The 14,489-nt window shown below is 38.8% G+C and overlaps 1 protein-coding gene across 16 annotated transcripts in view; it reads right to left on the reverse strand.

Moving 5' to 3' along the window:
- The window catches only part of DTNB (dystrobrevin beta), a 215,950-nt gene that overhangs the window by 175,646 nt on the left and 25,815 nt on the right, over positions 1–14,489 (reverse strand). For all 16 annotated transcript variants that reach the window (XR_005797200.1, XR_005797199.1, XR_005797198.1 and 13 more), the window contains exon 4: positions 9,254–9,339. Coding sequence is in view for 13 of the 16 variants with exons in the window: in XM_040496241.1 (XP_040352175.1) it covers positions 9,254–9,339 (86 nt within the window). In the remaining 3 variants the exon portion in view is untranslated. The remainder of the gene's footprint in view (positions 1–9,253; positions 9,340–14,489) is intronic.

Here is a 14,489-nt window from a genome sequence, read left to right on the forward strand (position 1 = left end):
CAGGACTGGGGAAATCAGCTACAAAACCTTGTGGAGGAGGCACAAATGAGGTAGCGAGTGTGTGAACTTCAGTAGTGACAGTAAGGTCAGGGTGGGGGGGGGTCACCTCCAAGACATTTCAATGCAGGAAACCCCTGCTGATGGCAAACTGGATTAGGGAATAAAGGAATTTAAGAAGTTAGGGTTATTATTCTAAGTTTCCAGTTTGGGAAAATGACAACCCTGACTAAAAAACAAAACAAAACAAAAAAAAACCCTGAAGATACAAATATTTATCTTTGCACATAAGTGTATTTGAACCAATCAGCAAATGTCCAGGCAGAACCATCCTGCAGGTAGTTAGAACCGGAGTACTGGGCCACAGCTCAGGACTGCAGATACAGAGCTTTGAAGATGTTGCCAATTATGTGAAAAACTGATGCCCTTTGAAGGAGGGGAGACCATAATAACTTCATTTTTATTTATTTATTATGTATTTATTTTTTTTAAAGATTTTTTTTTTCATGTTTATTTATTTTTGAGAGAGAGAGAGAGCGCGAGAGAGAGACAGAGCACAAGCAGGGGAGGGGCAGAGACAGAGGGAGACACAGAATCCGAAGCAGGCTCCAGGTTCTGAGCTGTCAGCACAGAGCCCGTCGCCGGGCTCAAACTCATGGACCGCAAGATCATGACCTGAGCTGAAGTCAGACGCCCAACCAACTGAGCCACCCAGGCACCCCTAACTTCATTTTTAAATAGCTGGGTGCTAGTCTTATGAGGAAAATAATCATTCATTAAATCTGAACGAAAACAAATGGTCGATATGGGATGCGGCAACATGCCTACTACTCAGTATCTACCTTCCCCTGCTTGCTCCCCAACTGAACCCTGACGGTGATGAGAATGGCAATGTGCTCCACTTGAAAAACGACTTCCCAGTCTCTCTTGTACAAGGTAACTCTAAAGTGGATTTCTGGGAAGGCTTCTGCTTTCCTGAGAGAGGCACTTCTTTCTTCTCTCTGCTTCGAATGAGAACGTGCGGCCTGGCATGCAGCGGTCATGTTATGAACGCAAGGAGGAAAGCCATATGGCAGAGCAGGACGAGAGGATGGGACCTGAGTCTCTGATGACATCCTTAACTCATGGTACCAACTTTGACCTACCTGCCTTTGGACTTAATTTTACATGAGAAAAATACATCCCCAGGTGTTCAAGCCACTGTTGGTTAAGTTTTCTGTTGCCACTCAAGGTATTCAATAACTGATAAATTAGCAAGTTATCAAGTTCTACCCGCTAACTAAATGGTGGAAATATCCAAGACCAGAAACTTTAGCCGCCCAGCACATAAATACACGTATCTACAGCTTCACAGTTACAAAAACATCTGTGTATATACTCGCACTGACACATCTATACCTAACTCATTCAGAGTAACAAAGGAAATAACTGACAATAAAATGACCAACCTTACTCTCAAAAAAGTATTATTTTCTATTACACTTAGTTACTATATCCTATAATATATTCAGAGTAATTTTTTTTAAATTCACTAAAAAAGAAATTATCACTTAATAGGGCCATGTTACAATTATAAGAGAACCAGAACATGTTTCTTTGTTTGATTTAATAAGAGAAATACTGCCAGACCCCCAAATTGAAGGCACAGTGAAGTTAATTTATTATTGCTTGAGTTATTGGTTTACAAAGTTTTTTTTTTAAAGATTAGGCTTCTTTGATCTGTAAGAAAAACAGTAAAAAAGTACCGCAAATTTTTTTTAATCTTAAATGAAGCATAACAATGAGCGAAGTCACTGTGATTTACTATATACAAATACAAAGATCTCACCAAAGTAGTAAGTAAGAGTGGGGCGCCTGGGTGGCTTAGTCAGTTAAGGGTCTGATTTCGATTTTGGCTCAGATCACGATCTCATCATTGGTGACATCAAGTCCCACACTGGGCTCTGTGCTATAAGCACAGAGCCTGTTTGGGATTCCCTCTCTCTGCCCCTCTCTCCCTCTCTCTCAAAATAAATAAATAAACATTAAAAAAAAGAAGAGACAATAAAATTTAATAAAAAATTAAACTAGTCCTCTAATTAAAGCCCTCAACCCTTCGGCATTAAGGGACTAAATTACTTCCCAGAACACTGGTTAATTTCCCCAGTAATTCTTTTTCTATTTATATACCTCTGAAAAAAGCTATGCTAATTCCCCATTAGATGTTTCCAGATTAAAATGTAGGCTTTCTCCCTTGTGAAAAACCCACAATCAAGTCCCTAAATGTATATGTATACACACTTTAAAAAATATTCTGGGGCTGCCTGAGTGGCTCAGTCTGTTAAATAGCTGACTCCTGATTTCAGCTCAGGTCATGATCTCACAGTTGGTGAGTCTGAACCCCACACATCAGGCTCCGGACTGATCGCGCAGGACCTGCTTAGGATTCTCTCACTCTCCCTCTCTCTTTGCCCCTTCCATGCTCTCTCTCACACGTGCACGCTCTCTGAAAAATAAATTAATTAATTTTTAAAAAAGTCTGTCTTTTGTGTAATGGCAAAATAATTCCACTATTCTACCATCATCACATCTGTTTCAACCTTTTATTCTGGTGATAACAACCCTGGTTTTACTCATTGCATCTATCCACTCTTTTTCTCCCCATATAACCAATCATACACTTCTGCAAGGTGATAGGGTTGTTTACAATAAAGAGTCAAGTCTATAAACAGAATGCCATTTTCTTTCATATGTTAGCTTTCCCTGGCAAATGATTCTCACCGCCTGTCATCTTTCTACCAATTGAGTAATCTAACCCACAAAAACATGTATACACATCTGTATATTTATAAATACCTGTATGTAACCAAATCCAAATGAATATTTTATTCCCAAACTCATGAACAGTCCTACAGCATTCATCAAGTCAGAGTGAGGCTAGAGGATGGAGTCTGAATGCCTTGGACCTCTAGTGCTGACTCAGCCAGGAACTACCTCAGACAAGTCTCTAGGCCTCCCTTTAAAAAAAAAAAAAATTTTTTTTTTAATGTTTATTTATTTTTTGAGAGAGACAGAGACAGAATGCAAGTGGGTTAGGGGTAGAGAGAGAGGGAGACACAGAAGCAGAAGCAGGCTCCAGGCTCTGAGCTGTCGGCACAGAGCCCAACGCGGGGCTCGAACTCTCACAGAGCCGCGAGATTATGACCTGAGCCAAAGTTGGACGCTCAACCAACTGAGCCACCCAGGCACCCCTCTAGGCCTCCCTTTTGACAAAACATTGATTTAGGACTTATCTCTTACTTGCTTCCAGTTCTAGAACATTTTGGTTATATGAGAAATGCAAATGTGGGCATCATTCATTCAAATTAAACTGTCATTTCCATCTAATGATGAGAAAGGATGGCTAATAGAAACCAGCCAGGATAACTATGCAGTGACAGGCAGTTAAAAGACTATTGCAGAGGAAGCTAAATTTTAAACAAGTGAATCTGTTTCATTAGAACTGCAAAGGATGGCCCCTCTACAGGCTGTTAGTAAAACATGAAGGAAGCAAGCAATTGAAATGTTGGTGAGAACTGTCAGTTCTGGGCATAATCAGCACTCAGGCCATCTTTTCTCTGACTACTCAAAGTGCAATATATCAGAAACACACAAAACCAAAAGTAATATAAATTATTCTTACTACAAAAGCATTTTTATGCTGTAACACAGAAAAAATGCTTGTTATCATTTTGGCATATTATTTCTTTTTCTATGTGCGTAATAAATTTTTGCCTAAAACTATATTACATTTATGCATTTTGATCTGAAACACATATTTGAGGACATTATATTCAATCATGCAAGTATCCCAGACTGTAACTGGGTTCTGTGCTTTGGACACTAAAACTGTTTCAAGCTTTCACATATTATAAAAAAATGTCATAACAAATATACATAAAACTTAGGGCACACTCTTGACTAATTACTCAGGGTAAACTCAAGAAACAGACTGAGTCAATGGATGTGGATATTTTCACAGCCTCCCTGATACATTCTGTTAGGCTGTCATTCAAAATGGGAGTGGCAGGTTTTTAAAGAATTTAAATATAAATTACATGAATCATCTGCTCCTATCTTTTTTTTAATGTTTATTTATTTTGAGAGAGAGAGAGAAAGTATGAGTGGGGGAGGAGCAGAGAGAGAGGGAAAGAGACAATCCAAGCAGGTTCCGCACCATCAGCACAGAGCTCAACACAGGCTCACAAACCGTGAGATCATGACCTGAGCTAATATCCTGGGTCGGACCTTCCACTGACTGAGCCACCCAGGAGCCCCAAATTATCTGCTCCTATCTTTTAATGCAAGACAGATGAGGTCTGAATAAGAGACTAAATTTCCTAGAAAACAAACAGCAGAATTAGACAAAGTAAATAAATCCCATAAATTAAATGACAAGTATGATTTCATAAATAATAGGCTTTACAGTCTGTAAGTTTTGTTCTCCGAGTTATTTTTAGGGTTTCTGACATTACTAAGTTTTGATCAGGCTTATAATTAAAGTCTGTATTCTGATTATAAATCACTGGTATTTAGAATGTGATCCCAGTTAACTGTGAATCTAGGATATAGTCCCTAATGGCCATAACAGTGAACTATTTCTATAAATGAACATTACCTGGAGACAGAAACTCTCTTAAGAGAGATCTGAAAAAACCAATCAAGAAATATTTCAAGCTAAAAGTACAAGTATTGTTTAAGTTGTTCTAAATTCTATCTTGAAACTAAAATAAAAAAAACAAAAAATATATCAAACAAAAAAGGGGGGAGAGAAAATTATAGGAAAAAAAAATCTAAAACAAAAGGGAAAAAGCAGAAAGATCAAAATAAAAGGAAGAAAAGTAGAAACACTAAGGTGTATTCCATAAATTAGAAAACTGAATTTATTTCATTTTTTTTAATGTTTTATTTTTTTATTTTTTATTTATTTTTTTTTCAACGTTTTTATTTATTTTTGGGACAGAGAGAGACAGAGCATGAACGGGGGAGGGACAGAGAGAGAGGGAGACACAGAATCGGAAACAGGCTCCAGGCTCCAAGCCACCAGCCCAGAGCCCGACGCGGGGCTCGAACTCACGGACCGTGAGATCGTGACCTGGCTGAAGTCGGACGCTTAACCGACTGCGCCACCCACGCGCCCCATAATGTTTTATTTTTTTGAGACAGAGAGAGACAGAGCATGAGTGGGGGAGGGTCAGAGAAAGAGGGAGACACAGAATCTGAAGCAGGTTCCAGGCTCCGAGCTGTCAGCACAGAGCCCGACACGGGGCTCGAACTCATGGACCGTGAGATCATGACCTGAGCCGAAGTCGGGCGCCTAACCGACTGAGCCACCCAGGCGCCCCTAGAAAACTGAATTTAAAAAGAACATTAACATTTGGCACCTGGGTGGCTCAGTCGGTTAAACGTCCAACTCTGGGATTTTGGCTCAGGTAATGATCTCAAGGTTTGTGAGATCAAGCCACACGTAGGGCTCTGCGTGGACAGTGCAGAGCCTGCTTGGGATTCTCTCTCTGCCCCCCCCACCTCTTACGTGCACTCCTATGTGCTCTCTCTCTCAAAATAAATAATAAACATTTAAAATAAATAAATAAAAGGAACATTAACAGAGGTAACAAACAGAAAGTGCAGTTAATGGGAGGAAGATGGAGAAACTGAGAACAAAGGTCAACGGAACAAACAGAAGGAAAGTGAATAGTCAAATATCATTGGATATTACAATATAGTGTTACAGCTCACTTTTACCTAAGCTGTTATTCAGCCTTCTCAACAAAGCAGGACATAGCTGAGACTTGGAAAACCAAGGAGAAAAGGATTCTCACAGCAGACAAACTGCCAATCACACTACAAAAGCTCCAGTACTTCTCTCATAATACAGGAGTCATCACTTACATTCATACCTTAAATAGAATGCTCAGAAGTTTGCTTATGTTTTCTCCATATTAAAAGTAAATCAGAAGCAGGGCACCTGGGTGGCTCAGTTGGTTAAGCTTCCAACTTCAGCTCAGGTCATGATCTCACAGTTTGTGAGTTTGAGCCCGACATTGGGCTCTGTGCTGCCAGCTCAGAGCCTGGAGCTGGCTTGGGATTCTGTGTCTCCCTCTTTCTCTGCCTCTTCCCTACTCACACTCTGTCTCTCCCAAAAATAAATAAACATTAAAAAAAATTTTTTTTAAGTAAATCGGAAGCAAAGAAAGATTTCTAGAGACTGGTACTCTGATAATCCTATCATGTTTACCAGTGATAAAAGGGACACACACACACACACCACCACCACCACCAACAACAACAACAACAAAAAGCTCAAGAACTTGAGAAAGCAAAGTTGTCTGAAAACATCAGAAGGGATAAACAACCCAGAGCCTCACAATTAGCCCCAAATGCATCAGACGACGACATCTCCAAGTTATGAAAAATATGTAAATTATAACCAGTGAGCTCTGTTTAAAACAAGAGTGACAGACCACATAAATGTGGTTTCCACTCTGAATGATTAAAATTAAGAAGTGGAGATAGACTTCAATACCTGAAATGTTTTACTTATGTTAAACATCTCATTTTCAAGAGAAGATAATTATAGTACAATAAAAATAATGAAACAGAACTACAGATGGTAAAGAAACTATAATTTTGAACATGAAGATAAGGAAACCATATTTTAGACCTATCTGCATAACACAAATATGGTAATTAGTGACCTAGCATGGGCTGGTATCTCATCAATCCATATCTGATGTGCAATGATCTGGCATTCTGAATACAGTGACAAGTCACATTGGCCTGAGCATGTGTACTTTTGTGCCGTGTAAATAATGATCATTTGTGTTCCTCTAAGAAATCTGAAAGCCACCTAAAAACAAATGAAAAACCTGCCATTACCTGGATCCCTTCCACATTTCACATCATACTAAAATTTGCACTTTTTCACTAGCAGTAACAACAGGGAATTGCAGTTATTTTAGTACTCCAGCAACAAATGATATTTGGCAAAGTTTTGGCATTTACTATGTGCCACATTCCAGTTCTATGTAAATATAGCTGACTTAACCACAGAAACTGAAAGACTCCAGAGTCATCTACAATCTGCAGTTATATCATGTATTTTCTATTTTCAGCCACTTTCTCCAGTACTAATAAAGACGGCAATGTATATTCTTTACCTGGTATCATCGTCATTAAAAAAGACATAAAATTCCTCGGGCTCCTGGGTGGCTCAATCAGGTGAGCGTCTGACTCTTGATTTTGGCTCAGGTCATGATCTCACAGTTTGTGAGTTCCAGCCCCAAGTTGGGCTCCGTGCTGACAGCATGGAGCCTGCTTGGGATCCTCTCTCTCCCTCCCACTCTGCCCCTCCCTTGCTCATGCTGTCTCTCTCTCTCAAAATATATACATAAACTTTAAAAAATAAGAGAAAGATAAAATTCCAACTTTCTTTTCCTTTATGTTTGAATGAAATATAATCTCATCTGTATTGTATTATCTGTCTCAGAAAAACACCATGCTAGAATTAAAAAATATGAAGAAATTTCAGCCCCAAATAGTAATATTTTGAGATACCATGTGAAAAATACACAGAAGAGTATTTAATGAAACTAGAAGAAGTTTTACTACTGAAATTTTGGTTTACATTGCCGCTGATTTCGAAATGAAGATAAACCACGTTAACAGCTGACCAAACATACTATGTAAGACCTTTCTTTAGAATATTGATATCTGTATCTAGTGAGCCATCCAGGTTTCCAACTTTCAATGCCATGGTAACATGTAAGAAAAAGCACAGAAGACAAAGGTACCTATCAAGTCACCTTGCCCAAAAGCTTGTGTTTAAATCCAACCAAGCATAGGGGCGCCTGGGTGGCTCAGTCGGTTAAGTGTCCGACTTCAGCTCAGGTCACGATCTCGCAGTCCGTGAGTTCGAGCCCCGTGTCAGGCTCTGGGCTGATGGCTCAGAGCCTGGAGCCTGCTTCCGATTCTGTGTCTCCCTCTCTCTCTGCCCCTCCCCAGTTCATGCTCTGTCTCTCTCTGTCCCCAAAATAAATAAACGTTAAAAAAAAAAATTAAAAAAAAAAAATAAATCCAACCAAGCATTTATAGCTTTTAATTAAAACAAAAAATGTAGGACGCAAAGGAACATCACAGGGATGCAATCATCAAAATCCAGTCCATGAGAAATGCTACTGAACAAATGACCCAGTTTCTCCAACAAAGCAATTCACAGGGTATCTCAACACTTCATTAAAACCCACAGCTTCAATCTCACCTCCCTGAAACCTGCCAGAGCTCCTTACGTGTAGTATGGCACTTTGCTCCTTGTACTGCATCGTATGTGCATCGCCCATCACAGCATCAGTATATGGAGGACAACAAAATAGCTTAGAGCAGGGCTAGAAGCTCAGCAGCCTGAGTTGAAATCCCAGCTTTACCCCCTTAGTTAACTTGTCTGTAAAATGGAGAAAATACCACCTGCTGCTCAAAGAAATTTTAAACATTCAGTGAGAAAATATATGCAAAGCACTTAGCACGATGTTTCGCATATCTCAGGCAGTTAGTAACTATCTAATGAATGAATAAGTGAAAACCATAAGCAGCAAAATTAAATTACTGTGAATGTCACTTCCTTTGATGTCACTTAATCCTACAGTATACTTAGGGAACAGTAAAATGACAAAATGGCCAACAGTAAGAAAAGACTTAGCAACAATAAAAAAAAAAAAAAAAGACTATAAATTTCTAAATAACTGAGCTGCACTCTAAGGTACTAAGGAAAAGCTTAATCATAGCAAATACCCTCTGATGAAGAATAAGCTTATTTTTTAAAGGGCTAATCTTAACCAAACCTGGTAAAAATAATCAAATTTCTTTTCTAACTAAAAGCAATCAGCATAATCATCTGCAAGCAAAATTTTTAATAATATAGGAAACATTTTTAAAAGACTTTTTTAAGGTCCATGTTCCTGTTCTGAATCTCTTCAGTTTTGTTACTTTATTCTAAAAAAAAAACAAAAAACAAAAAACAAAAAACTAAACAAATTAATTCAACCAATTTGTCCATTTCAACAGTAGGTGGCATAACTGACATATTCTGAGCCAGTTCCCAGTTGTTACAAAGGGAATGATGTAGTAAAAACACAAAAAAGTTCATTACAGTATCATCCAAAATTCTGACAACATTCATTTAAAACTGTTTAAAGGTCCTAATTGGAAAATAAAATCTTTCAAATAATATGAAAGTACTTACATCTCAATTTGTCCAGCATTTTTCCACCACACATCGTTGCTAACATAGCTTTAACTGAAAATACGGTCAACTTGCCTCGGCCCTCACTGCAAAATAAATTATATTAGAACAATTGCTATCTGGACCACAAAAGCATTAATCAAATGTATCACTAAATATCAAGCAACCAGTACATTCACCCCTACCATTATATTCTACAATTATTACCTTGAATTTTTAGAAACCTTGGATTGTTTTTCCTTTGTAGAATTAAGGCCTCATGCATGTTAGGTAAAGAGTGCTAAAAGTAACCTGAATTATTTGGAAATGAGCTTTATAAACATTCTGTAAAGAATTTTCTACTGGCTATGTAGACAGAGGCCAAATGGATGAACCAGAAATAAATTTCCTATCAATTTAGCCCATTGAATTCACATTTGAGTTGTTTTTAGTATTCAAAACTGAGGCACCACCTGGTTTGAATAATTCAGAAATGTGTCCCTTCTAGCATGATAACAACAGTTTATTGTTATATAGTAAACCCACAGGGTGCACACTGCTATAAAGGTTTTATAGTACATTCATCTTTGTTCTTACTATGACATCCTTACGTTACAATGTGTTTATTCTAAGAAGCTTGATCGTATCTGTCTCAGATCTTCCCATACCACTGCTGTGAGAAAACTGAAGGGGAAGGGATAGTAATATTAATTCTTTTTTAGTAACTGGAGATGAAATGTCAAACATACATGAATTATCTAAAATAATGCCACACACCACCTGCAGAGACAAGACAGTGTCTGCAAGCCCCTCTGACCCAACCTGGCCACTGCTCCCTCCATCCAACTATTCCCTGGTTTCACAGCAGATGAAAACCTCACTAGCAGGTTTTTAAAGTCATCACTTGTAAACTAACAATGGGCTTTTGTGTTCATTTTATAAAGCTTGCGCTTACAAAGTTTCACAGTAAGAGTAAAATACCTCTAAATACCTCTGCAGTGATGAGAACTATATCACCTTGGTTTTGAAAAGCAAGTGCTTATGGTCCTAACAGGGTGACTTCCATTTTCCAAAACTTTTATACAGTAAGATCGCACTTGAAAAAAAGGCAAAGGGTTTATAAGCCAGAAAGTTCTCAGTGAAAAGATCTCCAGGAAATACTAATGCTTGTTACAGTATGACTTTCGACTATTACATCTCTTTAAGTTTATTCATAAGATAAAGCCAGAATCCCTGTAATTAGCTAAAATTAGGATGGGGTTTTTATTATTTTTAAGTTGTTTTACTTATTGAGAGAGAGAGAGAGAGAGAGAAAATGAATAAGCGGGGGAGGGGCAGAGAGAGGGAGAGAGAGAATCCTAAGCAGGCTCCACACTGTCAGCACACGGAGCCCAATGCAGGGCTCGATCTCACTAACCATGAGATCACAACCTGAGCCAAAACCAAGAGTTCGACACTTAACTGACTGAGCCACCCAGGCTTCCCTGGGATGGGGTTTTTAAAATAAAAGTTCTCCAGAAATACAGGCACCGCTCCACATCTTATATGGCACCTGGCAATATAAGGAATATGCCTGTGTCAAACACCCCCTGCACTGTACAAACAACACGAGTAGCTACAAAGAACATCAGCTACTAAGAGGAATGGATTTCTAAAACCAATACAGAACTTCTACAGTGGACATTTCTTTTTGGTCACCAACCATCTAAATGCCAAGTCTACCTTTAAGCATGCCTTATATTACGAGACAAATACGTGTCCTACGACCCAAGTGTGAAGAAAGAAACAAAGAAAACCTCACCCACTTGCTTTCCCATCTTTCTTCAAAACTGAGACACAGCCACATGCCACAAGCTCTGCCAGTAAGACGCACCCGCTCTAGACCAAATAGAAAACCATTAGCTTGTAGAAGGAGGAACTCCAAAGATCCCACCAGCAAGCATGGCTGCACTAGCAGTTACCTCCAGCTCCCTGAGCGGGCAGAGACACAGACACTTGTGGCAGGCCCACGGCCCAGCGTCAGTGGTATGTGGGGTTCAAGCAACGATATCAGTGCCCCAGAGAGGTGGCAGTGGTGTCTTCATTAGAGCGTTTTTGTGACAATTTTGAGATCTGTTCTTGGTGGTGTGGTCATCAGGCCCACTTTCCCAGCCTTCTTAGAGAGTCTGTGGGTCACACATGCCCTTTTAATAAATTAGCCAGAGACAGTTTCTTTTTTTTTTAAAGTTTACTCATTGAGAGACAGACAGACAGACAGACAGACGGCGAGTGGAGGACGGGCAGAGAGAGAAAGGGACAGAGGATCCGAAGAGGGCTCCATGCTGACAGCAGAGAGCACAATGCAGGGCTTGAACTGACGAACCGTGAGATCATGACCTGAACTGAAGTCAGACGCTCAACCAACTGAGCCACCCAGATGCCCCCAGAGATGGTTTCTATTGCTTACAACTAAGAACTCCACTGGATGCAGTCTGTATCCTGAAGTGAAGTGGCCCAGAAAGATGAAGCAACAAAAGAAACCATTCCTGAAGTCCAGAGTGGGAGCAGGCATGCCTGATGGCCAGCGAGCAAGAATGAAGCGGCAGGGCTCATCAACAGTAGACGGAGCCTCGCTACACAGCTAATGACATTTTTTAAGGTAAACTTGCTCAAACCGTTGTTTGCAGATACAGATTTCATGAAGTGAGAGTATCCAGGGGAAAGTAAGAATTAATCTTAGAAGAGATTTCCATAAAAATCAGGATACTGATTACCTGTGGGAGAAGGGAAGGGTAGACACAAAAGGACCACACGAAAGGCTTTCCAGGTGCTGACAGTCCTTGACTCCTTGGCCTCCATAGTACCTACATGGGACATCTGCTTTACAATGATTCATTACACTGTACTCTGTTTTAGGTATCCTTCTGCAGGCATTTTCTAATTCTCAGTATAAACTGTTTAAAATAAATGAATCCTGGGAAAGCGACAGTTACCATTACTGGACAAGGCTAATGGTTTAAGGCAGAAAATGATGAAGGGAAACCTAGAAGTTAAAAGACACTTAAAATATATAAACTGTATGCATAAAATTTTTCATAATGAAATGCATAAAAAGAATAAAAATGTTAAAAATACCAAGACCCAGGCCCTATTCTTAATTTTTAAGTTTATTTATTTCTGAGACAGAGAGAGACAGAGCGTGAGCAGGGGAGGGGCAGAGAGAGAGGGAGACACAGAGTCCAAAGCAGGCTCCAGGCTCTGAGCTGTCAGCACAGAGCCCGACACGGGGCTCAAATCCACAAACCGCGAGACCATGACCTGAGCCAAAGTCGGTTGCTCAACCGACTGAGCCACCCAGGCCCTATTCTTAAATGCCCATTAATAAAAGACTGGCTATTTATGCTATCATAAAAAATAGTAAAAAAGAATATGTGAAAGATAAAGAGTTATATCCAGGATAGATTACTAAGTTAAAAAAAAAAAAAAAAAAGCAAAGCATGGAAGAAAATAATTGCTAGAATGCTATGTAGCATTCTGTGAAAGGATATTGAAAAAATAACAATGGTTGCATCCAGGGTGGAAAGGCAGCCAAAGGAAAGCATGAGTGTACGGGCACTTTTCACTTTGTAAGTATTAAACATGCTTATATTAGAAAAGACAGTTCTCAAGTCAATAATCTTAAGACACTAGAAAAAGAACAGCAAATTAAACCCAAAACAAGCAAAAGAAAAAAAATATGCATAAGAGCAGGAATCAGTGAAATTAAAAAACAGAAAAATAGAGAAAAATGAATAAAACCAAAAGCTGGTTCTTTGAATAAATCAGTAATATTGACAAACCTCCAGCCAGTCTAAGAAAAAAAGAAAGATATTGGTAATACCAATATCAAGAATGAAAGAAGGGTTATCAACTAAGGCTTCTATAAACATGATAGAAATAAGAAAATATAAAGACATTGTGTCCATAAATTCAACAACTTAAATGAACCAGACACAAACCACTCCTCGAAGAACACCAAGTATTAAAGCTCATGCTGAGGAAACAGATAACCTCAATAGGCCCGTATCTATCACAGAAACTAAATCTGTATTTTTAAGCTTTCCAAATAAGAAAGCTCCTCATGCAGAGAGCTATACTGGTGAATTCTAAACATTTAAAGAAGAAATAATTGCATTTCTAAGCTCTTTGAGGGAACAAAAAAGGAGTAAACGTTTCCCAATTCTTTTATGAGACCAGTACTATTTTGATACCAAAAACACAATAATCTATTACAACAAAAGAAAAAAAAATCAGTATCCCTCATGAATGTGGACACAAAAATCCAGATGCCAAAACCCTACCCTGTTCTTGATATTTTTAAAAAGTTTTTCATGTTATTTTAATATGCATCCTGAGCTGAAAACTACTAACACAGAACTTTGAAGGCAATACTAAGACTTCAGCTTTTATTTTGCAGGTAATGATAAAATCAAAGGACATAATGAAAGATTAAAGAGAATTAATCATATTGTGATTGTATAACTCTTTCTGGCTCCAAATCTCATGTTCTTCCTTCAAAGAGAAAAAAGGATATCTATTCCTGATGCAAAGAAGAAACTGATGCCATTTATGCGAACAGAAGAGTGCAGCAGAGCCCGGCATGCTGACAAGAGAGCCAGGTCAAACTCAACTCTGTTACTCAAGAAAGATTTAACGTACAGTACCCATCAATAAATGCCATATGGCAGGTCTTAATGGGTACTATGACACCTTTACTTCTAAATATTATCATAAGAGCACTTAACACTTTTTTCTTAAAAACCTTCAGAATGCTTTAGAAGCTAATATTTAAAATACTAATATTTAAAATACTTCGTATCCCTTATTCAAATATTCTTTACTCAGCTTTAATGCAGATATTAGTTCCAAATTCAGAAAGTCTTATATTCAAATACAGGATAACAACATCCTTCTCAACTAACTTAGATCAGCACTTGTATCCTTTTCCACTCGTTATTTTTTATACTTTTTTTTATGTTTATTTATTTTTGAGAGAGGGAGAGACACAGCGTGAGCAGGGGAGAGGCAGAGAGAGAGGGAGACACAGAATCCAAAGCAGGCTCCAGGCTCTGAGCTGTCAGCGCAGAGCCCGACATGGAGCACAAACCCATGAACCCCAAGATCATGACCTGAGCTGAAGATGGACACTTACCCGACTGAGCCACCCCTCCACTCATTAAGATTATTACTAATCTCAATGACTGACCTCTGATCAGATGTATTAACAGGACAGTGTGTG

This window comes from Herpailurus yagouaroundi, unplaced genomic scaffold (genome assembly GCF_014898765.1).
Source record: "Herpailurus yagouaroundi ecotype Mexico unplaced genomic scaffold, PumYag 188, whole genome shotgun sequence".
Lineage (NCBI taxonomy): Eukaryota > Metazoa > Chordata > Mammalia > Carnivora > Felidae > Herpailurus > Herpailurus yagouaroundi.